General features: G+C 46.2%; 1 protein-coding gene and 1 long non-coding RNA gene across 4 annotated transcripts; one reads left to right on the top strand and one right to left on the bottom strand.

The window, feature by feature from the left end:
- Positions 1-9,596: 9,596 nt before the first annotated feature.
- On the bottom strand, positions 9,597-12,882 carry LOC311593615. Of its 2 annotated transcripts, XR_014777784.1 has the most exons (3): positions 12,540-12,882; positions 11,413-11,573; positions 9,597-10,131 (listed from the first exon to the last, which is right to left on the bottom strand). It is a non-coding gene; the product is annotated as an uncharacterized lncRNA (long non-coding RNA). The 2 variants fall into 2 exon arrangements; XR_014777785.1 differs by lacking the exon at positions 11,413-11,573.
- A 154-nt stretch (positions 12,883-13,036) lies between these two features.
- On the top strand, positions 13,037-16,955 carry NXT1 (nuclear transport factor 2 like export factor 1). 2 transcript variants are annotated; one of them, XM_084774958.1, is made up of 3 exons: positions 13,037-13,212; positions 13,339-13,451; positions 16,222-16,955. In XM_084774958.1, the coding sequence occupies exon 3, from the start codon at positions 16,269-16,271 to the stop codon at positions 16,689-16,691; it is 423 nt and encodes a 140-aa protein (XP_084631084.1). In that variant the 5' UTR covers positions 13,037-13,212; positions 13,339-13,451; positions 16,222-16,268; the 3' UTR covers positions 16,692-16,955. The 2 variants fall into 2 exon arrangements, with proteins under 2 accessions (XP_084631084.1, XP_084631083.1); XM_084774957.1 differs by lacking the exon at positions 13,339-13,451 and having other exon boundaries at positions 13,041-13,212.
- The last annotated feature ends 6,439 nt before the right edge of the window (positions 16,956-23,394 follow it).

Below are 23,394 nucleotides of genomic sequence, written 5' to 3'. Positions count from 1 at the left end.
AGGAGTCCGTGCAGAGAGAGCAGGTCTCACAGTCCACAGTGACCTTGAGAGGCAAAGGCTGCCTTTTAAGCAGTAAATGGTGTTCTAGAAGGTGGGTCCCCTGGAGGGTAGACTTAAGGCACATTATCATTTTGCCAATGGCAAATAGCAACCAAGACTTTTTTAGGAATCAGAAATGCCAAAGAGAATAAAATTCCACCCTAGAAAGACAGTAAAATGGGAAGCACAGTAACGTTAGGGTGAGCAGAAGAGTGCAGGAAGAGAGCCCGCCAGGCTTTGAACTCGAGCCAGTGCCTTCAGGAGGTAAGGGCAGTGGCAGAGGGACACGAGCCCGTGTGCTCTCTAAGAGGAGCGAGCTAAGCATAGCCATGTGCACACTGTTCGTTCAGTTTCCTTACAAGGTTGCTCTAGTCGCTGTTGCAGACAGAAGCCATGCTGCCAGCCTTTGCCTGTAAGTGCCTGTACAGTACTTACACTTTCATGGCCTCTAAACAACTTAGACCAGAATTCTGCAGATAAAATAAATTTGCAGTTCTCTCTCACCTAAACATACCTGGCTTCGTGGGATTGGAAAAGAGGAACTGTCCACACCCGGCCAGTGACTCCAATTACTTTCTGGGAACTTTTCTAAGCAGAGGCTACCTTTAACCTTCTGAAATATGTCTGCCAGTGTTGGAGCTTTTGTGTAATTATCAAGGAACGGAGGGAGGTTCCAGGAAGAAGCCTGTTGTCCTGGTCTTTTCTTCCCTTCTAGCCAAGGTCTCCCATGCTGGAGCTCAGATAGGAAGACTTGGTAATCCTCAGGGTCATCTTGACTGGATTCAGAATGAATCAGAAGATTCTCCTCAGAGTGTGCCTGTGGGGATGCTCCCAGGGAGCTTTAGTTGTGGAGGGAGGGTCTTTCCCACACCTGGGCACCACGATTCCATTGGCAGCAGCACAGAGGAAATGAAAAGGAAAGGGGGAGAAAGTGTTCTGAGCGCCAGCACCCATCTCCCTTTGCTTCTTCCCTGTGGGCACGGTATGCGCAGCCACCTCATGTTCCTGTGGGCACGGTATGCGCAGCCACCTCACGTTCCTGTGGGCACGGTATGCGCAGCCACCTCACGTTCCTGTGGGCACGGTATGCGCAGCCACCTCACGTTCCTGTGGGCACGGTATGCGCAGCCACCTCACGTTCCCAGCACCAGAGTTCCAGGATGCTTGGGGCACCATACATTGCATTCTTTAGGGTACTTTTGTCAGACATTCCATCACAGCGACAAGAGGAAATGTCCCCCAGAAGGCCCATGTGTTAAGGACTTGATCCCCAGCTGGGAGCATTATTTGGGGACATCCTGGAAATTATACAATGTGGGATGTAGCTCAAGGAAGTAGGCCAGGAAGGGTGTGTTGTTGGAAGTGTCTTGTTCTAGCGTATTCCTGCCTGAAATGAGAACCTCTGGTGTCACATCCCCTCAAGCATGAAATTCTGCCCAATAACCTCCGAAACAGTGAGCTGAAACAAAGTCTTCCCTTTAAGTTTTCTGTCAGGAATTTGGGATAATGCTACACCAGTGTAACTAACACCCATGCAACCTTCCCCCTCCCCCATTAGCAATCTCTAAATTCTAAACGAATCTCTAAATTCTTTAATTTGTTTATCAACTCTAGTCATTCATCAGTGACTATTATAGGGGGAAGCTGACAAGAAAATCTTAGCAAGTTCCATTAGCTTGGGGCATGGCTAGCTCATCTTCTACAATAATCTGCCTTTTTATGAGTAGCACCTGTGGACATGGTATCTTTTTAAGCAGCTCACAGTAGGTGGGCATCTAGTCAACAAGAAGCAGCTGCCTAGGGTCCTTCAGGACTGATCCTCTCGCCATGCCCTCTGCCCAGCGTGTTACCCACTTGGAGCCTTGCCTGGTACAAAGGTCTAAATGCCAGCCATGTACCTAAAATGCTAGCTAACCAAGAAGTGCTATGAGCAAGCCTTTCCGTGACAGAAACAACGTAAATCCTGATACTTTGGACAAGAGAGACACAAATCCAGAGTTTCTACAACTCCCTTCTAGGGAATGAAACAAGAACAAAGTCCCTGTGCATCACCATCCATCCAACTCAGTGCAGCACTCCCTTTGCATAGGCAAGAGCACCCTCCTGTGGCCAACACTGCAAATGTCAGCTCAGAATCCAAGAGCAGGCCAGATGCAGGCAGCTTCAAAATTGGGAAATGGAGATTCAACCTTTGAGTGTAAAACTGTTCTACTGAATGAGCTTATAGCATTTCTTTACTCTAAGTGTGCTCTATAGTACTATAGTCAGCACAGTAATCCTACTGTATTGTCCGTGATGACAGCAGCAGCATCTCTGGGAACTGGTTAGAAATGCAAATTGTTGCTCCTTTAGAAATGCCGATGCTGAAGTATAGCCTCCAAATATCAGCATGTCTTCTTTGAATCCTGAAGCTTATTCATGTGTCTGGTATATGTGTTCATGTACATGTTTACACATGTGGTGTGTATGTACCTATGTGCAAGTGGGAGGCATACATCAATGTTGGATGTTTTCTTTAATGGCTCATCATCTTAATTCTATGTATATTCCCTGTGTCCGTGTGTGCATATGCGGGAATGCTCCCATAGGTACCTGTAACTCCAGCTCCGTGCAGACTCATCAAGCTTTTTCACCTTATTTTTGAGATAGGGTCTTTCTTTTTTTTTTATTTTATTTTATTAATTTATTCTTGTTACATCTCAATGGTTATCCCATCCCTTGTATCCTCCCATTCCTGCCTCCCTCCCATTTTCCCCTTACTCCCCTCCCCTATGACTGTGACTGAGGGGGACTTCCTCCCCCTGTATATGCTCATAGGGTAGGGTCTTTCACTGAATCTGTAGCTCATCAATTTAGCCATTTGGTTAGGGTTCCTCCTGACTCAGTCCACACAGAAACTACCTGATCCTACACACACACACACACACACACACACACACACACACACACACACACACACAGTCCCCAGCAGAAACTATGACATAATCACAGAAGTATAAGTGTAATGCCAAGATCACCCACATCGCCCAGATTGTGAGACCCCAGAAACGACCACCAGGACTCGATACCGATGCAACATGCACAGGGTCCTGTATTACGGGCGCAGGGCTCGGGTCACAATCCTTCCTGACCGAAGCAGGATAGGAGAGTGACACTGGAGTTTCAAGGGTAATGGGTTTATAAGGAGGAAAACTGTAATTGGGGGTTGGGGTCACAGGGAAGTAAGGAAAAAACCAGAAGCGGAGGTTGTGGGTCACAGGAATGTCAACCTTCAGGCAGGTTGGGTCCCGGAGGCTGGATCTCCAAGGAAGTTGTCTTATCTCAGAGGATGATCGGGAGTTAGTTGTATCTAATCTCTCAGGTGGAGTTTCTGGAGGGTGCTAGCGGGTCTAGTTTATGGCAGTGCGCGGTCATTCTCGGGACACAGGAAGAAGTGAGGTCACCTAGAGGACAAGTTGTCATAGAACACTCACAGACCACAGCATTAGTCGCAAGAATATACGTTACATGTAGAATGTGGCATTAATTTTGCCCTTACATAAGAAGTGCACCTGGTAGAGATCAAGGACTGAGACAGGACAGGGTCAGCACATGAGAACAACGTGTGAGCATCAGTTCTCTGTTTCCAGGGTTAAATCCTGGTCACCAGGCTAGACAGCAGATGCCTTTACCTGATGAGCCATCACACCCGTGGTCACCAGGCTAGACAGCAGATGCCTTTACCTGATGAGCCATCACACCCGTGGTCACCAGGCTAGACAGCAGATGCCTTTACCTGATGAGCCATCACATCCATGGTCACCAGGCTAGACAGCAGATGCCTTTACCTGATGAGCCATCACACCCGTGGTCACCAGGCTAGACAGCAGATGCCTTTACCTGATGAGCCATCACACCCATGGTCACCAGGCTAGACAGCAGATGCCTTTACCTGATGAGCTGTCACACCCATGCCAACTGCCAACAAGACTAACAAACCAGCTTGTAACTTTGTAACAGGCATGGTTTCCAGGTGGGTAGTATACACCAGGCAGCCAGGATGAATTGTAGGATAAAAGGACCAGAGCCAAAGTGAAAAACACCCTGGCACTGACTGACTTGACCCCTAGGCCAAACCCAGGCCAAGAAACAGTATCCCACCAATCCCTGAGTATGAAATCTTACCAGTCCCCAAGCTTGCTCCAATATCAGGCCACAAAAATTCTACAAATCCCAGGACACCCTAGAAAGCTCTGCCCCTCCCCCAAGAAACCCTATATAAATCCTGCCATCTGCCCAGTCACCCTCCTGCAGTTTTCCCTCCCAATAAATCCCTTGTGTGATGTTTGTTGAGTGGTGTGACTTTGTGGTATTCCTTGGCTCCCTATTGCCAGGGTACCGCTTGGACCAGAGCTGTGACACTTCCACTCGAGAAGCCTTCCCCTGCCATAGCTAAGCCATAACACACACATGAATGATGAAAGAACCAGGCCTGGTGGCCCCCGGATGGCCATGTTTTGTTGGCCAGATGCCTGTGGACTGAGTGAGCTGCCTAGGAGGTACCACTTCCACAAAGGGCCCTTAGCTTCTATCCATGAAAAGGCAGATTATCATAGAAAACTCTGGGTTTCTTCTTCCTACTTCCAGCTGTGAAGGGTAGGTTGTTCAAGGCAGCAGGAAGTCCCATACTGGAGGCCATAAGGATGCCTTGACTAGGTGAGCTGGCCATGCCCCAACTTTAACTTTGAGACAGAGTATGTTAAATCTGGAGCTCATCAAGACAAGAGTGGTTGCGTATACTTGGAATCCCAGCACTCAGAGGCAGAGGCAGGTGGATCTTCATGAGTTCGAGGCCAGCCTGGTCTACAAAATAAGTCCAGGACAGCCAAGGCTACATAGAGAAACCCTGTCTCGAAAAACAAACAAACAAAAACAAATCCGGAGCTCATCAATTCATCTAGACTAGCTGGACAGTGCGCTCTGGGATTCTCCTGTCTCAGTCCACAGAAAGCTAGAGTTATATATTTAACTCTATAGCTATATGCTGCAGTGTCTCACTTTTATACAGGTTCTGGGCATTAAACTCAGGTCCATATGGTTACACAGTAGGCACTTTATCAACTGGCGTACTAGTCTAGTATACAGTTGGTGGTTGGTATGCTAGTTTAGTGTACAGTCAGCAGTCGGCATGCTAGTCTACTATTCAATGGTGAGGTAGCATACTAATCTAGGATGCAGTTCGCATACTAAACTAGTATGCAGTTGGAAGCTGGCATAATAGTCTAGTTACCTTTGGTAGTTGGCATACTAGTCTACTATACAGTTGGCAGTTAATATTCTAATCTAGTATACAGTGGAAGGTGGTATGGAATCTAGTATTCAGTTGGCAGTTGGTATGACAGCTTAGTATTCTGATGGCAATTGGTATGCTAGTCTAGTGTAAGGTAGCTATGACTAGAAAGTCACTGAGGGAGCTCTCTGGCCCAGGCAAAACCCTTTCAAAGCTGTTTACATTCAGTCTAGAAAAGCCAGTGTACCAACTAGAAGAAGAAATGAAGGCAGACACAGAGTTTTGGGGAAGGGGTCCTACCAGAGCTGTACCCACCACCTGGGCACCAACTCATCTATCCACATGTCAGCACTAGGAAGAGGTGTGCAAATTGGGAAACTGAGCCTTCAGAAATTAGATTTCACGCTTGACCTTGCAGATCTACCTGGCTCTCGGTTCCCTTTTTCTTTCTACTTGATTTTCCTGGATTTCCTCTAATGATCCCCAAAGCCAATGAGGCTCCTGTTCTAGTTCTTGTAGGAACTGTGGCACAGGAGTGGACCCCGGAAGCTGATACAGTTGGGCCTCACAAGGAGAGAGGAATGTGACCCAGACATCTGTCAGAGGTACAGACAGATGGCGTGGGGTAGGAAAAGAAGTTCTCAAAGGATACCTCTAGCTGAGAGACGAGCAGAGGGACCAGAGAACAAGTGGTATTTGAAGTCTTGAAAGAAAGGCTTTCTTCCTTCCCCTCTGTTTAATATTTGTGACAAAAGCCACACAACATAAAATGGCCATCTTAAGGCATAGTTTGATGGCATTCAGTATATTCTGTGTTATTTGACTTCTCTCTAGTTCCGAGGTGTTCTCACATCTGCAGGAAGGAACCCCTTTTCTTATTGGGCTGCTTCTCCCCCACTCCTCTCTGGCCATTATCTCTAGAAAATGCCAGTCTGCATTTTGCTTTTATGGGTTTCCCTAACCTGGATATTTCACGTAAGTGGAAGCATGTTCTAGGTGACCTTTGTGTCTGGCTTCCTTCATGTTAGTGTGCTTTCAAGGTTCATCCACACTGTAGCATGTAGCAAAACCTCATTCATTTTTCATGGCTGAATTAAATTCTATCATATAGTCAGACCGCATTTTGCTTATTCATTCATCCATAGATGGACATTGAGTTGTTTCCTGCTTTGGGCTATTATAAATATTCATATATAAATGTTTGCTTGAGCACCTGTTTTCAATTCTTTAGAGTACATATCAAGAATTAGACTTGCTGGATCATATGGTAAATCGGTTTAATCTGGGGCATGCCACACTCCACGACGATATTTTACAAGCACGCAGTGCACAAGGCTTCCAATTCTCTACAACCTCATTGGCGATAGTTATTTGCAGTGACACCTCACTGGGATTTTGATTTGCATACTCAGAGGACCTTCATGCCATCTCCCAAAGCCACAGCTCCTGACTAACCAGGTAATGGGCCTGCAATTCCTACTATTTGGGAGGCTGAGATGAAGTAATCAAATTCCAAGGCTAATCAGAGTGAGTTCAAGGCTACCTCTGACCCAACAAGACCCTGAGTCTAGCGTGAGCAATTTAGCAGGCCCAGGCTCAAAATAAAAACTGCCAATAGAGCTGGTTGAGATGGCTCTGGAGGTAAAGGCATTTGCCACCAAGCCTGACAACCTGAGTTTAGTCCCAGGTACCCACAAGAAGAGAACTAAAGCTCAAATGTCTGATCTCCACATGTGCACTGACAAGCAATCCACACAAATACACACACACACACACACACACACACACACACACACACACACACACTAAATAGCTGTAACTTAATTTTCTTTAAATAATACAAAACTAAGGTCTGGGGAGATGGCTCAGCCAGTGAAGTGCTTGTCACCTAAGCATGAAGAACTGAGTTCAGATGCCCAGCACCGACATAAAAACCAAGCATGGGACGGTGCATCTGTAACCCTAGCATGGGTGAGGCAAAGCTGGATCCCTGAGGATTGCTAGCCAGCCAGTCTAGCTAAAGACATGAGCTCTGGGCTCAAAAAAAAAAAAAAATAAGATTGAAGAAGATACCTCATGGCCTAATACCTCCACATGCTTATGAACACATAAGTTTGAACAAGGTATGAACACATATACACCATGTATATACAAATAAAGACAAAATGTTTTAAAATTAAAATAATTGGGACTGGCAAGATGGCTCAGTTCCAGGGGACTGATACCCTCTTCTGACCTCTGTAGGCACCAGGCATGTAAGCAATGTACATACATAAGGCAGAAAAAACACCCATACTTGAAATAAACAAATTTTAAAAAATTTTAAATGAGAGTCCATACTAAGGTCCAGGCACTTCATACATGCTAAGAAATAGCGAACTATGAACAGACCCAAGAGTTAAGGCAGTAAGATATTCATCACAGTCACATGGGCCTGCATGACCCACAGAAAGAGACATAAGCATTGTCACCGCTAAGAAAAAGTGAGTCCCTGACCACAAATTTGTGAAAAATAAAATATTTTACATCAAAGTTCAATATCTCTTTATGATTAAAAAAATGAGAAACTCAGAATACAAGGAAAATACCTCTACCTTATGCAGGCTCCATGCAACACACACATAGCCAACATTATACACAAAGGGGGAAATTTAAAGTCATCTCCTCTAAAGTGACAATGGGACAAGGATGTCCACTCTGCTCATTCAACTTAATAAAATGACTGAAGTCCTTACTACAGCAATAATGCAGGGAGGGAGAAAAAAAAAAACTCCACCACACAAATACAAAAGAAAAACTCACACTATCCCTCTCTGCACATATATCAGCCTACACTTATTTTTTCTTTAATTTTTATTTAACTTTGCATATGCCTTGGTATTTTCCCTATGTGTGTGCCTGTGCATTGTGTGAGTGTCTGGTAACTGCACAGGGCAGAAGAGAGCATCAGATTTTTCTGGAACTGAAGTCATAGGTGTTTGTGAGCTACCACGTGGTTGCTGGGAACCAAACCCAGGTCTCCTAAGAAAGCAGCCAGTGCTCTTAACAACTGAGACATCTCATCTCTCCATTGCCATGGGCCATACTTCAAATAAACTAAAAGCTAAAGACTCTACAAGAAACTCCTTAAGTAATGGAGCAGCATACAGAATCAACATACCAAAATCTATATACCAAAATGTAACACTCTGAGTAAGAAATTAAAGAAAACAAACAAAACGAAAAAGCTTTACAATTGAAAACTTTAAACACCAAAGAAAGAAAACGAGGAAACTAAAAGATGCAAAGCTTCCCCACCTCTACCTCACATACTAATAAATCAACAGAATTAATATTATAGAGGTGGCTAATTTACCAAAAGTGATTTCCAAAGTCTACAATTCCTATTAAAATGCCAATAACATTTTTCTTTTGAGATAGGGCCTCATTATGTAGCCCTGGCTGGTCTGGAACTTGCTTTGTGGACCAATCTAGCCTTGAACTACCAGAGATCCACCTGCCTGTGCCTCCTGAGTACCGGAATTATAGGTGTGCCACCACATGCAGCAACATTCTTCATAGAGTCAGGGGAAAAAAATCCTAAAAATCATAAATTTGCCTATGTGCAACTTTAAATTCTATTTTATTTTACTTCATCTTATGTATGTGGGCATTTTGCCTGCATGTGTGTCTGTGTAAGGCTTGTGTGCCTGGAACACAGAAGAGGGTATAAATAAGATCTCCTGAAACTGCAGTTACAGTAGTTGTGAGCCTTCCAAACCTATGTCCGTAAGTGCTCTGAACCACTAAGCCTTCTCTCCTGCCCCTACAGAACAACTTATGGATGAGTTTTCTTGGTTGAGCCTGGACTCTAGCTTATGTCAAGCTGACAAAAGAAAAAAAAAAGCTAAACAGCACACAGCTCTGGAAGCAATTGCTGCCCAGTTCTTGTTCCTAGACCCAAGGAACCTAGACCTTCCCAATGCCTGCTGTTGTCTCTACTAGCAGCCATCCCATGAAGACGTTTCAGCTTAAATTAGTCAAAATTGATTTCTTGTACTTAGCAAATACTGATAAATATAGACATCCCATTTTGACCACACCCAGGGCCATGTGTGACCTGGCCTGCCATTTATGGTGGCAGGTAGAAGAGTTAGGAAAAGGCACACCTGAGACTTCGTCAATACTCGTCATAACAACCATCTCAGGCGAACAGCACCATTAAAGGGAGTACATCCATGTAATGTCTACAGAAGCAAGATTCTCATGTGTCTACATTCTTTTCCTTGGCCAGAGAGAAGGCAGAGGATGGATTTTATAAAACACTATCTGGCTTTAATGACTGTACTTCTTCCATATCCACCCATGGTCTCCCCACAGTCCAGGCCAGAAATGAGCTCACAGAAACACAGCTCCAGCTCACGTTGGTCCACCACAAGTTGGATGGCCCTGTCAAGGGCATGAGACAGGAAGAAGCAGATGTGGTTCAGGTGGCAAGACACAGCTGCCCAGACACAGCTGTGAATCCACTGGCTTCAAGTCACATGGCCCCTTTTGAGACCATGCTGTTCAACTTCTGTCCCAGGGAACAGCGCTGACAGTGGGGGAGGACAGCAAGCCTATGTTGACAGATTTTAAGATCTGTAAGTCAGGCCTAACTCTGTGTGTGGACCCGATGTGTCCTTCTTCCTGGACAGGCTCCATGTGGCAACTGGAAACACTGGCTCCACAGCTTTTTAAGCCAGGCTTGTTTACCAAAAGTGCCCATGTGACTAGGTTACAAATCCCATCAATCTGTCATATGCTTGTCCCAAAGATAAAAGCCAATCACTTCATTAGAAGAACTGTTGACAAACAAAGAAGTTGCTGTTAACATCAAGTATAAAACACAATTCATTCCTATTAATGTTTTCTGGATGCTGATTTGGACTCAGACAAGAATAGTATTAATGTCCCTGCTTTACAGAGGAGGCAGCTGGTTCCCAGATAGGCAGTTACATGTCAGAATCACACTGCTGATACTCAAAGGCACAATGCTGAAGCTGTAAGTAACTACACTTAGGCCTTCAACACTGACTCTAGAAACTGCAACATCTAAAACTGAAGACTAGGGGCTGAGGTGTAGTACAGTGGCAACGAATTTGCTTAGCATATTGAGGCCCTAGGTTCAACCACCATATCTCACACACACACACACACACACACACACACACACACACACACACACACACAACGACTAGTCTTGGAAGCTTCTAGCCTCCATACAATCTAACTGAGGCCTCTGTTTTCAGCCTCTGAGACTAACTGAAGCTTTCTGAGCTCTGGGCTGGCCAGTTCAACTCAGCTTTTCTGGCTCAAACTCTTCTCCCAACTGACTTAACTTAATCTGGCTTCTCTCTCAGCCCAGAATTGCTCTGTTTAGCCTCAAACTAACTCAGCAATCTGCTCTAATGTTCTGGCTTCTTCTCATTTTCAGGCCCGTTCTGTCTTCACTTGAGTTCTCTCCCTGCAACCCATCTCTCTATCCCTGTCCTGGTAAAACTGCCTCTTAAGTAGCTTCCCTTTCCTCTCTCTTCTCGTGAAGGCTGGGCACATCCTATTCTGTCAAATCTTCTCTGATTTGTCACCTTTTCTGCCAATGAATTAGATATTCCTTTCAAACATGGATGCTCTTCTACACACTAACTTTACCTTTGTTTGGGATTAAAGGCATGTACCACCATGCCAGTACCTAAGTTTTTCTTGCTCTATATCAGGCTGGCCTTGATCTCAGATCTGTTTACCTCTGTCTCCTGGATAAAAGGTATGTTTGTATTCTAGCTGGATCATACAGACCTAGAAGACCTTTGGATGTGATCTCTTGCCAGAACAGCCATGCTCTGAATAACATTCCTTTACACACACACACACACACACACACACACACATACACACACACACACACACACACACACACACACACACACACTCATTCTATAACTCGTTACTCTAGAGAACCTTGACTAATACCTTCAACTGTGTTGGTGTGTCCCTTGGGGTCAGGGGTATCTGTAATCTCCCCAAACTCAAGGGCTACAGAACAAACAAAAGCCTATATAAGGGACACGGAAGAAGGGAGCTCTTACTCTTTGCCTGCTTGCTCTCCCCTTTGTTAGAAAGTCCATTCCTTTCCTGGGATTAGAGCCTCCTTCTGGTACATACTGAAGACCAGCTGAGGCATCCAGCCTCAGGGACTGAACAACTACTGGATACTTGGACCTTTCATTCATAGGCAGCCATTGTTGAACTAGGTGGACCATAGCCAGAGACGAGAGAGAGAGACAGAGATGGGGAGAGGGGAAATGGAGAGAGGGAGAGAGGTGGAAAGGGGGAGGAAGAGAGGGAGGGAGAGAGGTTAGGTCACTCTATGACTCATTACTGTACAGATTCTTGACTAATACCTTCAACTGTATTAGTGGTGTGTCCCTTGGAGTCAGGGTATCTCTAATCTCCCCAAACTGACAGGCTACAGAAAGAATAAAAGTCAAGTCCTCTCTCAAAGTCCTAGGACCTATCACTGCCTACTCCCAGGTTCGCAAAGCCATTTTGTGTAACTACTGCTCCAAAGACACTTACTCATCCTCTAAACACAGCCTCTAACTTACTTCTTTTAATAATGCAAACTTTTCAACTACTTGATCGCAGTGGGGAGTGACCTATAGTAAATAACGTGTCTGCTTTCCTTTTTTTTTTTTTTTTTTGAGACAGGGTTTCTCTGTGTAGCCTTGGCTGTCCTGGACTCGCTCTGTAGACCAGGCTGGCCTCGAACTCACAGCGATCCGCCTGCCTCTGCCTCCCGAGTGCTGGGATTAAAGGCGTGCGCCACCACGCCCGGCTCTGTCTGGTTTCTTAACTCTAAAAGCAAAGGTTCCCTTGGGAACATAAGCAAAAGGAAGCAAGAGGTTGCCAACAAAATACAGATTGGAGTACTTCATTTAACTTAGCCACTTAGAGGACTCTCCTAGCAGGCAGATGAAGCCGAGAATCTGTTTCTGGAAAATTAGCTTTTCGGGTTTCGTTTCACTCGGAAGTTTCCCAAGCTCCCACACGAAATGGTTACAACATAACGCTAAATATTTATAGACTGTTTCAGATTAACCAAAATGCAGAGCCTTAAGTGTGGAGGAACAGTGCGCCACCCTTGGAGCCAGCGGGGACCTCAGCTTACAGAGCACAGAACGTCAATGTCAGCTGCCTCTGTTTGCCGCCTCACCTTTACTGTCAACTCTATAAGTGCCTTCACCTAAGAAAGGGTGCGCTGAGCTGAGATGCTTGACAGCAGGGACTTCCTGCTCTCTCAGACTTAGCTTTCCACTGAGGCTACGACGTTACGGGCGTCGTACTTGCTGAGTTCAGTCCGGAGCCTTACTGAATCCATGCTGCGCATGTTTTCCTAGGCGGCGTCATGCCGTGAAGCTTCACGAGTCTCCACAGGGAAGCAGACCAACCCAACACCGACAGATCCACCAGAGACGCACACTTCATAGCCACAAAATCGTCCACAATGAGCTCCACCCCCTGCACTCTCTCCAATCAGAGCTCCCTCCACCGGATCTTCTAGGATGATGCCTGCCCCGGAAGCCGCTCTGTCACTGCAGCCACACCTGGGCGGAGTCAGCCTTTCCATTGGCTAGCGCACCTGTCCGTTGTGGGGAGGCGGGACCCAACGGGAAGAAGGACGCTTGCGCCTGCGCAGATCGCGGCACGCCGCGCGCGGGAAGCCGCTACCGGCGCCTAACCGTTCGCCCCCTCCCGAACGTCGGTGCTTCAGGCGGAGCTTCTGCGAGGAGGAGGAGGGCAGGAGCGTAACTCTTCTGGCCCGGGACCGCGGACGAGGCGGGACCCGGGGCCGAGTCGCCTTGGCGGTGCTGACCGGGACGGAACAGGTGGGTGGCCGCCCCTGCCTGGCTGCGCGGTGGTCGTCGGGCTACTCCGCGGGACCGGGGCCCCCTTGCCTCCTCTCATGCTTTGTAAGACCTGGGTGTTGTCTTTTGCCCCCAACTCAGCATCAGGCTCTTTTATGTGCCAAACGGTGGCGTTGAGTTTGCCCTACCTGGAGGTGGTGCAGCAGTTTGGCGACGTGGGGATGGCTCCGAAGAGCGTGCTGCCATCTGCCAGCGGCTTGGTAAGAAGCGACGCCTGGCTGGTGATGAGGCCTGGCTGGCTGGAAATAAAGCGGCGACACGGCTGCCGCCTCTGGGGTCTAGCTCCGGGAAACTACAGTATGAACCACGGAGTGTGAACCGTCGTCTAGGCCTCTTCACTCTACTGTGTTTCGGTTTTACTGTTTGCTCCCGATGTGAGAGAGTTGGAGCAGGTTCTGTGCGTAGGCGAGGACCAGAAATAGGGGCTAATCATGTTGAAGGGGGCGTAACCACTGCTAGATTGTGTTTGGAGGAAGCAAAAGAGAAAATGACAACCCAGAGCATCCCTTCCCATAAAGGAAGCGCCCGTTGTATAGATGAGGGTGGTTGGGCAGAGAGAAATGTGCTTATCTGGGAGAACAGATAAGCATCCCTAAAACTGATTGCATACAGGACTGCCTTCAAAAAACTAGGAACTTAAACCCGACAACATGGCCTGAGTCCTTGCTTTTCTAGAATGAAGCAGCAAAGTGTGTAAGCTCTTTCAGTAACGTTGTTACTGTGATTTGTGCAATGATGCTGGAGGGACTATACTTAAACTACTAAGCATATATTACTTCAGATTGATTGCTTAGTCTGAGGTCCTTGGAGAGTAGAAAGACCAATATAAAGCTGGCTCTGAACTCCTTTAGATTGACCAGCTTCCTCCCAGCTCTGTGTGGAATCGTAGTCCACAAGCTGATAGTTAAAAACAGTTGGGCCAGGCATGGTGGTACACACCTATCAGCATGGGAGGCAGAAGCATTGGACTCTTGAGATCTCAGAGGCCAGCCTAGTCAACATAGCAAGAGCCAGAAGTACATAGAGAGAGACCCTGTCTCAGTAAAATGAGGGGGGGGAAAGGATTCACTACTTTGTAGTTTTCAGCTTACTCTGTAGAAACCCTGTTTCTGGAAATTGACAAATAATACAAACTACTTGTGTCCACTGCTTTCAACATTGGTCAGTACTGTTTTGTTTTGTGTAGTTTGGGGGTTTTGTTTGTTTTTTCTTTCTGTGTAGCCTTAGCAGTCCTGGACTCGCTTGAACTCACAAAAATCCACCTGTCTCTGACTACCTGAGTGCTGGGACTACAGGTGTATGCCACCATGCCCAGCTAGTACTGGGCTCTTGTTTGTTTGTTTGTTTGTTTTTTGAGACAGGGTTTCTCTGTGTAGCCTTGACTGTCCTGGACTCACTTTGTAGACCAGGCTGGCCTCGAACTCACAGCGATCCGCCTGCCTCTGCCTGCCGAGTGCTGGGATTAAAGGCATGTGCCACCACGCCCGGCCTGGGTTCTTTTAAATGGAAAATGTTAATCATGGAAGAAATTAACAGCCACACCTGTTACAGGGAAAAAAAAACATGCTGTGTATGTGTTGAAACTTTAATGTTTTTAGGGAACTGTGATCTTTCAGATACAAATAACATTGTCCATCCCCTCTTCTGAGAATCTGTGTGAATTCTATGGTCTTTCTACTGTAATATTATGGCCCCTCCAGTCTTACATGCTGGGCATTAGTACTAAAGATATAAATCCCAGTTCACTATAGGTTTACTTATTTTGGTTTTGTTTTTTTCAAGACAGGGTTTCTCTGTGACGCCTTGACTATCCTGGACTTTGATTTGTAGACCAGGCTGGCCTTGAACTGGGTGACCCTCCAACCTCTGCCTCCCTCAGCTCTGGGATTAAAGGTTGTGCCACCAGGCCTGGCTTGGGGTTTACTTGTGACAATTGTCCTCCACTCTGCTGAGAAAGCTGACTGCATCGACTGGGTCCTTGCTGGGTTAGTTCACTGTAGTTGGTTCCCAGATGGGCACCTGCTCTCCCTCTGGTAGCCTTTGTTAGACCGGTAACCACTCATTTCTTCTGCATGAGCCACTGTTTTTACTTGGATGAGCTACACCTTGTTGCTTAGAGGCACTCACACCTATTCCAAGCTTTCAGGAACGATCAGTCTCTGTCATCAAGTGTACTCCAATAATAAAATGGATTTCAAGAGCCAGGTGTGATGGTGCACGCCTTTATTCCCAACGCTTGGAAGGCAGAGGCAGGCGGATCGCTGTGAGTTTGAGGCCAGCCTGGTCTACACAGTGAGTCCAGGACAGCTAAGGCTAAACAGAGAAACTCTTGTCTCAAAAAGCCAAAAAAAAGGGGGGGGGGGGATTTCAAAACCCACTGTAAGGTAAACATATCAGACTTTTTTTTTTTTTTAAGATCAGGTTTGCTATTTATCCTAGACTGGCCTAGAACTCCTGCCTCCTGGCTTAACCCCTCTTAACTTAGTTCTGGATGTACACTGTCTAGTTTAATTTTTGTGTTCCTGTTTTTGCAACAAGGAAAGTAAGGATTAGTAAGATTAAATACACAATTGCTGGACTGAATGCCTTTCATCCCAGCACTTGATATAGAGAGCCAGGTGTATCTTTCAGTTCCAAGACAGCCAGGACTACATATCACGACCCCACCTTTAAAATAAATAGGCAACAGTTTGAGTCATCTGCCTGCACTAAGTAACTGTTCACTCACCTAGGGAGAAGGGCGGTTGGAAGCTAGGTAGGTCAGTAGGTAAAGGTGATTCGACCCGAGTTTGCTTCCTGGGTCCCACGTGGTAGGCAGAAGGGACTCTTGCTGGTTCTTCTCAAACCTCTAATGTGCCATGGCATGTACCAAGCCACATGCACACAGATTTAATTTTAAAGATTAAAATTTGAAAGAAAAGTTTTGTCAGGCCAGAATACTCACATGTGTTCATCTTCGCTGTCCTACAGCCCCCAGGGAGGCACTCTGGCAGAGGCCTCTGGCAGCAGAACCAGAGATGGCATCAGTAGATTTCAAGACCTATGTGGACCAGGCCTGCAGAGCTGCAGAGGAGTTTGTCAATGTCTACTACACCACGATGGACAAGCGGCGGCGGCTGCTGTCTCGCCTGTACATGGGCACGGCCACTCTAGTGTGGAACGGAAATGCTGTTTCAGGACAAGAATCGTTGAGTGAGTTTTTTGAGATGTTGCCTTCCAGTGAGTTCCAAATCAACGTGGTAGACTGCCAGCCTGTCCATGATGAAGCTACACCAAGCCAGACCACAGTCCTTGTGGTGATCTGTGGAACAGTGAAGTTTGAGGGCAACAAACAGCGGGACTTCAACCAGAACTTCCTCTTGACTGCCCAGGCCTCACCCAGTAACACAGTATGGAAGATAGCAAGTGATTGCTTCCGGTTCCAGGACTGGGCCAGCTAGTGGGGGTGACAAAGGCTACTTGGCTTCAGCCCAGCTCTGGAGAATTGCCAGTCTCAAATCTCAGGATGTGGAGAACACACGTTCACTTTTGTGGTCACAGCAGCACTACAAACTGGATGTTCGACTCCTAGAAACCCCTTTCCTGGTTATATATACTGGTTTGTCATAGTTGCCTTTTGAAAGTAGTAAACTTTCTATTTTTCTACTTACTCAGTAGAGACCCTGTTTCTGGAAATTGACAAATAAATAATATAAATGTTGTTTCTCTGCCTGATGTGTCTAAATCTTGAGAAGGCCGAGGAGTGTGAAAGGAAGAAAATATGGTAGGAAGCCTCTTAAAGAGGTGGGAGGGCCTGGGGTGAGCTCCAGGGATCCAGAGTTGTGGCTCGTGAGTGGCAGCCCTATCCACACCAGAATCCTTGAAACTTTGGGACTTACCTGTCCTGGGCCATGTTCCCTATCAAACACCTCTACCACCACTAAGATCTTGGCATTGGCATTTTATTTTTCAAAAGCACCTTTAATGTGTGAGACATATATATGTATGTGTGTGTAATATATTTTTTATATAATTATATAATATGTGATGTATATGTGTGATTCACTGACAGTTGTCTTTGCTCTTGGCACCTGCAGTGGTCGTTACTGATGACAGATGTGAAGAGTTAGCGGAAGGCTGGGTACCTCCTAAAAGCACCACTGTTGGGAAGGAACTGTAACCATAACTATAAAGGATCCACCTAAAACTTTTTTGGTCTGAGTTATCACTAGATTTGTCATGTGATTAGATTCTGGCCAATGAAGCAGAAGCTATTGAAATGGCAATTTTGCCTCAATAAGCCCTCACTTCCTCTCTGAGTCCTACCACTGGACATGGCTTCGTCTTGGGCAACAAGACAATCTGGCTGTGCCGTAGAGGTAGGGCCCTCGTGTAGTAGTCTGGGTCTCTGCCAGGGAGCCCTAGTTCACCTAGGATTATATCACCTTGGCCTTGGCCCATCATAACCCGTGAATAACAGCTCCAAAGCCACATCTAGAGCAGTCAAACCAGTCCTACAGACTTGTTGACAAGATGAGACTTGTAGTTTGAGCTGAGATGCTCCTAAAATTTATAAAAAAGCAAGTGAATTTTCCACCATGCTGAATTGACTATGATCCTGGAACATTAAACATGGCCCCTTAGAAGGACACTGGGAGGAAGAGTGGAGGAGACATGCTGACGAGACTGTCTCCAAGGATGACCTTGATACAAATGCCCTAGAGTCAAATAATCAAGTTCTTTAAACTCCACCCTAAACTGTCCAAAATAGCAAGAAGAGAACGATGCTGACCTTCCTGGCTTGGAACAGACCTCATTTCCTGCCACACTCAATGTTTGAATCTGTACTAACAGGGTTCTCAAAGACAAGTCTTCATTCCTCTTCTGCTAGAGTCCTCCAAGTCTCCCCTTCATTTCTGTTCTCCCCCAGCTTCTTGCTCCTTACACCCTGCCCTGTCAGGGTTCCCCACACATAAACCAAAGGCAAACACACCCTGCTGCCACCACTAGGCTGTCTGCTGATCGACCCAGCACCCAGGGACCTGGAGAAAGTCCTCTGGGAGGAAAGAGGTGCCTGTTTGCTCTGTGCCAGGCACATTTTGTTTCAGAACAATAATGGCAAAGTTTGTTTCAAGCACAAATCCTCATTTGTAGTCTATTAACCCCCCTTGCTAGAGTGTAAGGAAGTCTGGGTTCTGCCGTAACCTGTATTTTGATTGACCAAAGAAAAGATGCTCTATACTTTTGATGCTGCCTTGTTGGGGAGGTGTGAAAATAGTCTTTACCTTTAACAGTGAGGCTAAAGTAGTTAATTTGTTGCTATATATATTAAGGACAGAAAACTCCCAAGGCTCTAGGGAAATCTGTCTGATTCCTGCCTCCCCATCCCCTGGTCAGATGTTCCCAGAAGGTACTGTGAGAAACACTGTAGGATTGGCACTGTAGGGCTGGACCTTGGGGCTTAAGGGCTGGAGATGGCTGACCTGGTAAGAGTATTTGCTGCTTTTCCAGAGAACTCAGGTTCAGTTCCTAGCATCTGCATAGTGGTTCACAGCTGTGTGTAACCCCTGCTCCAGGAGATCTGATGTCCTTTCTAGTCTCCATGTCCATCAGGCCCACACATGATGCACAGACACACACACACACACAGGCAAAACATCTATACAGTAAAATTTTTGTCAAAAATGGGCAAGCTTGGTCCTGACTCAGGCTGTGACATCTTCCCACCCAGCGCTAATCTCTCTCTGGTGGACCTTGGCCAGAGAAAACTAGTAGCATAGGTGTGGCCACTCTGGGGCAACCAGGATGACATGGGGCATGGAGTCTTGGGGGGAAATCCTACTGCCTGGGCATCATATGGTCAACCTCAGGACATGCCATATTCCTAGCACTTGTGAGGCAAGATGCAGAGCTCACTAAGATTTGTGAACAAATAACACAAGACCTTGACCAGTGGAGTCATGTTATGGCTGATCACAGCACAGTGAAAAGAAACAGTAAGTACAGCAAGAGGTGCTTCTAAGATGGGGCCTTACAACGTTGCCCAGGCTGTTCTGGAACTCTTAGGCTCAGGTGTTCCTTCTCACTGCCCAGTCCCATGACTGGGACTAGAGACATATGCAACTTGGTCTTGGTATTAGAAATATGTCTTCCTGTCGTCAGTAATGCTTGTCTTCTCGTAGGAAGTTTCCAATTTTACTGAGTTTTCAAATAAACAACTTGGGTCATTGATTTTCCTGTTTTCAGTTTAGTTGGCTTCAGCTCTTTGTGATTTCATTCCCCGTTTATTTTCAACCTTAAAAAGCCAGGCAGTGGTGGCACACGCCTTTAATCCCAGCACTCGGGAGGCAGAGGCAGGGCATCACTGTGAGTTCAAGGCCAGCCTGGTCTACAAAGCAAGTCCAGGACAGCCAAGGCTACACAGAGAAACCCTGTCCCCCCCCCCAAAAAAAAACCCCAAACAAACAAAAAAGCCAAAAAAATCTACCTCACCCCGCCCCGAAATTCTTCCATTGAACGTGCTGAGGTTAGCCTGTGCCAGCGTACCTGGCTAATAAAATTATCACAAGCATCCTTTGTGAAATACTGAGAACCCTAAATGTTGACTAACATCATTTTTTAAACTATAATGTTGCCACCAGGGGGATTATTGTTCAGTCTTAAGAATAAAGAAGAGACTTTTTTTTTAAATGTGATTCATGTGAAATATTTAAATTTGCTTATCAGAAAAGCACAAACTCTTTGTAGATAACAGAGTGAGACATAACAGACCTGCTCAAGGTGTGTTGCACTGTGTTCAGCTTATTACTAACAAGGTAATTGATTTGTGAATTTAAAATGAAATTATAGTAGATACGAAAATTCTAGAAACATAGATTTTAAAAAAATTAAAGACAGCTGTTGGCTTCTAGGATTTTAGGACCCACATAGTGGAGACAGCTGACTCTTGAGACTTGTCCTCTGTGATCTTCCCAACATCTGACCCTCTCCTAATGTTAAAAAAAAAAGGGGGGGGGGAGCTCTAATGTGTTTAAAGAGCCAGAGGTGAACCGTTTGGGTTTTGGAATCTGCAAGACCATTCCAACGTAGAAATGGAAATTTACAGCTTTACAAAACACATCTAAAATTGGATCACCAAATGCACTTCTGAGAAAGGACTTAAGACGGGGCGGGGGGTGCTGGCTGGCTAAGTGATAGTGTGCCCAAATTTAAAGCAAGCAAAGACTTGTGTCCTGTTAAAACTCAACTTTTGAACTGGGACATTGGAAAGCAACTTCATTGGCGGGTTTTTGGAGCCCGGCAATCCCACATCAGGAAAGTCACCCCCTACAATGCTGCGTGGTTCCTCCGTCAGTACCCACGCCCGCTCTGCTCTCTCTCCGTGCCGCCCGCAGGCTCCAGTGCGGCCGCACCATAGAGAAGGGCTGCGCAATTTGATGGAGATGTCACAAGACTGCACACGCCCACTGTAGCGGCTCACTTCTAAGTGTGATAGGACCGCCAGACCCTTCAGGATCGCTGAGTGGCGTCATCATTCCGCGACCACCCAGAACCAATTGCTACATGGCTCCTGGGAGACGCAGCTGGATGCCACGTGACCTGAGCCCCAGCTGCTACCCGAGTCTCCTAGGGAGAGGGACAAAGCGCTTCCTAGGCCAGGAGGCTACATCATTCAAAGGTGGATGCACAAAATGGGGGGCTTGCCCCGCCTTGTTGGGGGTTCCGGAAAGAGACTGATAATATCTACCATTATAGTCACCTGTCTCCTTAGGAGTGTGAATTGTTTGCATAGTTTCACCAAACTTAGAACCTTGATAGTTAACTTTCATTTACTTATTCAGGATGACCGGCAAGTAGGGAGTTTTTGTTGGTTTGTTTTTTGAGACAGGGTTTCTCTGTGTAGCCTTGGTTGGAATGGACTCTTTGTAGACCAGGCTGGCCTCGAACTCACAGACATCCGACTACCTCTGCCTCCTGAGTGCAGGGATTAAAGGCATGGGTCACCACAGCAGGCCTAAGTAGGGAGAATTTTATACACATGTGTACACACAACATCTTTGCTTTTTCCCCTCACTGCTGAGACTGCATTTCTTGTGCTTCAACAGGATCAAACAAATATGTTATATCAATCTGTGTGCAGTGGCTTGTGCGCCGCTCCATTTTCCAGTTAATTCTTTTACTCATATTTGAAATGAGAGTTGTCTACTAGCATTCTTTACCTGCTAGTGATTTCTGGTTGGTTTCCAGAGGTTCTTCGAGGTCTGTCCTTCTGTTTTACTATCGCTTGGGGATAGTTTCTGTCCCTTGCCGTAAGGATGTTTATGGGTCATAAATGTAGTTCTGAAATCAAAGGTAATCTGAAGAAAGGTTAAGGCAATGAATGAAATGAGGTTGGCAGAGTCTAGCAGGAGTCTGAGCCAAAGTGAAGGAGACACAAAATGAAAGTGGTGACAAGGCTTTTACCCAGATTTTAGTTACTTTGATGTAAAAGAAACTCAGTGACAGAATTGATGTTATAAAGGACTTACTAATAGATTTGTAAAGGGGACATTAAATCACACAAGTGGACATTAACTAAAGGAGCTCCCTGAAAAATATCCCAAAGGTAAGTAATATGCTAAATATTTTCTTGTTAAGCAAAATTTAGGATGCTAGAATGCACATGTGTATCCACCACAATGGGCCAGCCATTAGGCCACCTCCACAGACACACCTCTAACAGGGAGCTCACGGGGAGCAGTGCAAGGTCACAACCACCGTTAAAAAAAATACAAAACTACAGCAACAACAACAACACTGGTCTGCTTGAGATAATTGACAATATGCTACCTCTTTGCTGTGTAAATCTTCTATCTGCCTAAGCAGCCAGACTTGCAGTTTCCCCTCTCTGTTTTAAATTGTTCAAAGTGTAACCTGGGGCCAGAACTCAAAAGGATGAAAGCATATGTAAACTGCATAAGCCTAAGGTAAGTTAATGAAACCTTTGGTTGGGAGCTCTTATTTGGGCCTTGGCTCTAGTTGGCTAGGCACTTTAGTGAAGAGCTTTTCCTTCCTTAGTTTTTAAGGGGGCAGAGATTTCTCAACAGGGAGGCACACGTCTCTGACTTTGTGGAGCTAATGAGTCAGTGTTTTCTAGCAAAAGCTAGAATGAGATAGAAATTCATTACGAGTTTGTAGAGTAGGGCTGGTAGGCTGTAGTCCCTGAGCAACACACAGTGCGCCGCCAGGACCTCTGCTGTTCCCCCTCCCCCCACCTCCCGCCAGGGTGCGGCAGCAGGGTCCTACTGCAGGACCTGTCTGCAGTCTTCCTGTCTGGACCCATTGGCCAGATGCAGGAACAAAAAAGGGAAAAAGACCCCACCAATCCCTGAGCATGAAAACCCATCAATCCCTGAACTCCTCCCTAAAATCAGGACCTGAAATCCCACCAATCCACACCCTGGAAATCTCCACCCACCCTGAAAAACTCTGCCTTCTAAGAAATCCTATATAAGCCCTGCCTACTGTTGCATTCACAGTTGCTTCTCGTCCAAGCAGAGGCAGCCACCCCCCACCCCAGGTTTCCCCTCCCAATACATCACTTATATGAGGCGTGGTGTTCAGTGTGACTTTGTGGTATCCCTTGGCTCCTGATTGCCAGGATCTCTCTCTAAGCAGAGCTGTAATGCTTTTTGCCTCAGCAGATTTTGCCACAAAGGGGAGCTTCTAACTGTTCTGCTTGCTTTGGGGAGACCTTTCACTGCAGCAGCTGGAGCAGAGTTGTCACACTTCTGTAGGGGAAGCCTTTCCCATCAGAGCTCCAACACTTACTGGTTCTTGGCAAGTAGGATGTACATCCCGGTGGGTAATAGCCTCAAATCCTGAGAACTTGATTTGGGCTATACTGAGTAATAGCCACTAGCCATAAAGAATTGCTTGGCTCCTTCCTGGCCTTTCTGCTCCACTTGCAGAAACAATATGCCTGGGTATTGAAAAAACCCACTCTGATTCAAGTTAAACCACACCCCAACACCCGCACATGGGTGTGGGGCCTATAATTTCTTGGTAGCTGCACACACACACACACACACACACACACACACACACACACACACACACTCCACCAGCCCCTCTAAATGCACCTTCCATCCCACAGCAAGGTTGGGGCCCCTCGCTGTTCCAGTA

Source organism: Acomys minous, assembly GCF_964271855.1.
Source record: "Acomys minous genome assembly, chromosome: 3".
Lineage (NCBI taxonomy): Eukaryota > Metazoa > Chordata > Mammalia > Rodentia > Muridae > Acomys > Acomys minous.
Note: the sequence above shows the minus strand (reverse complement) of the source record. Positions and strands in the feature narration are given on the sequence as shown.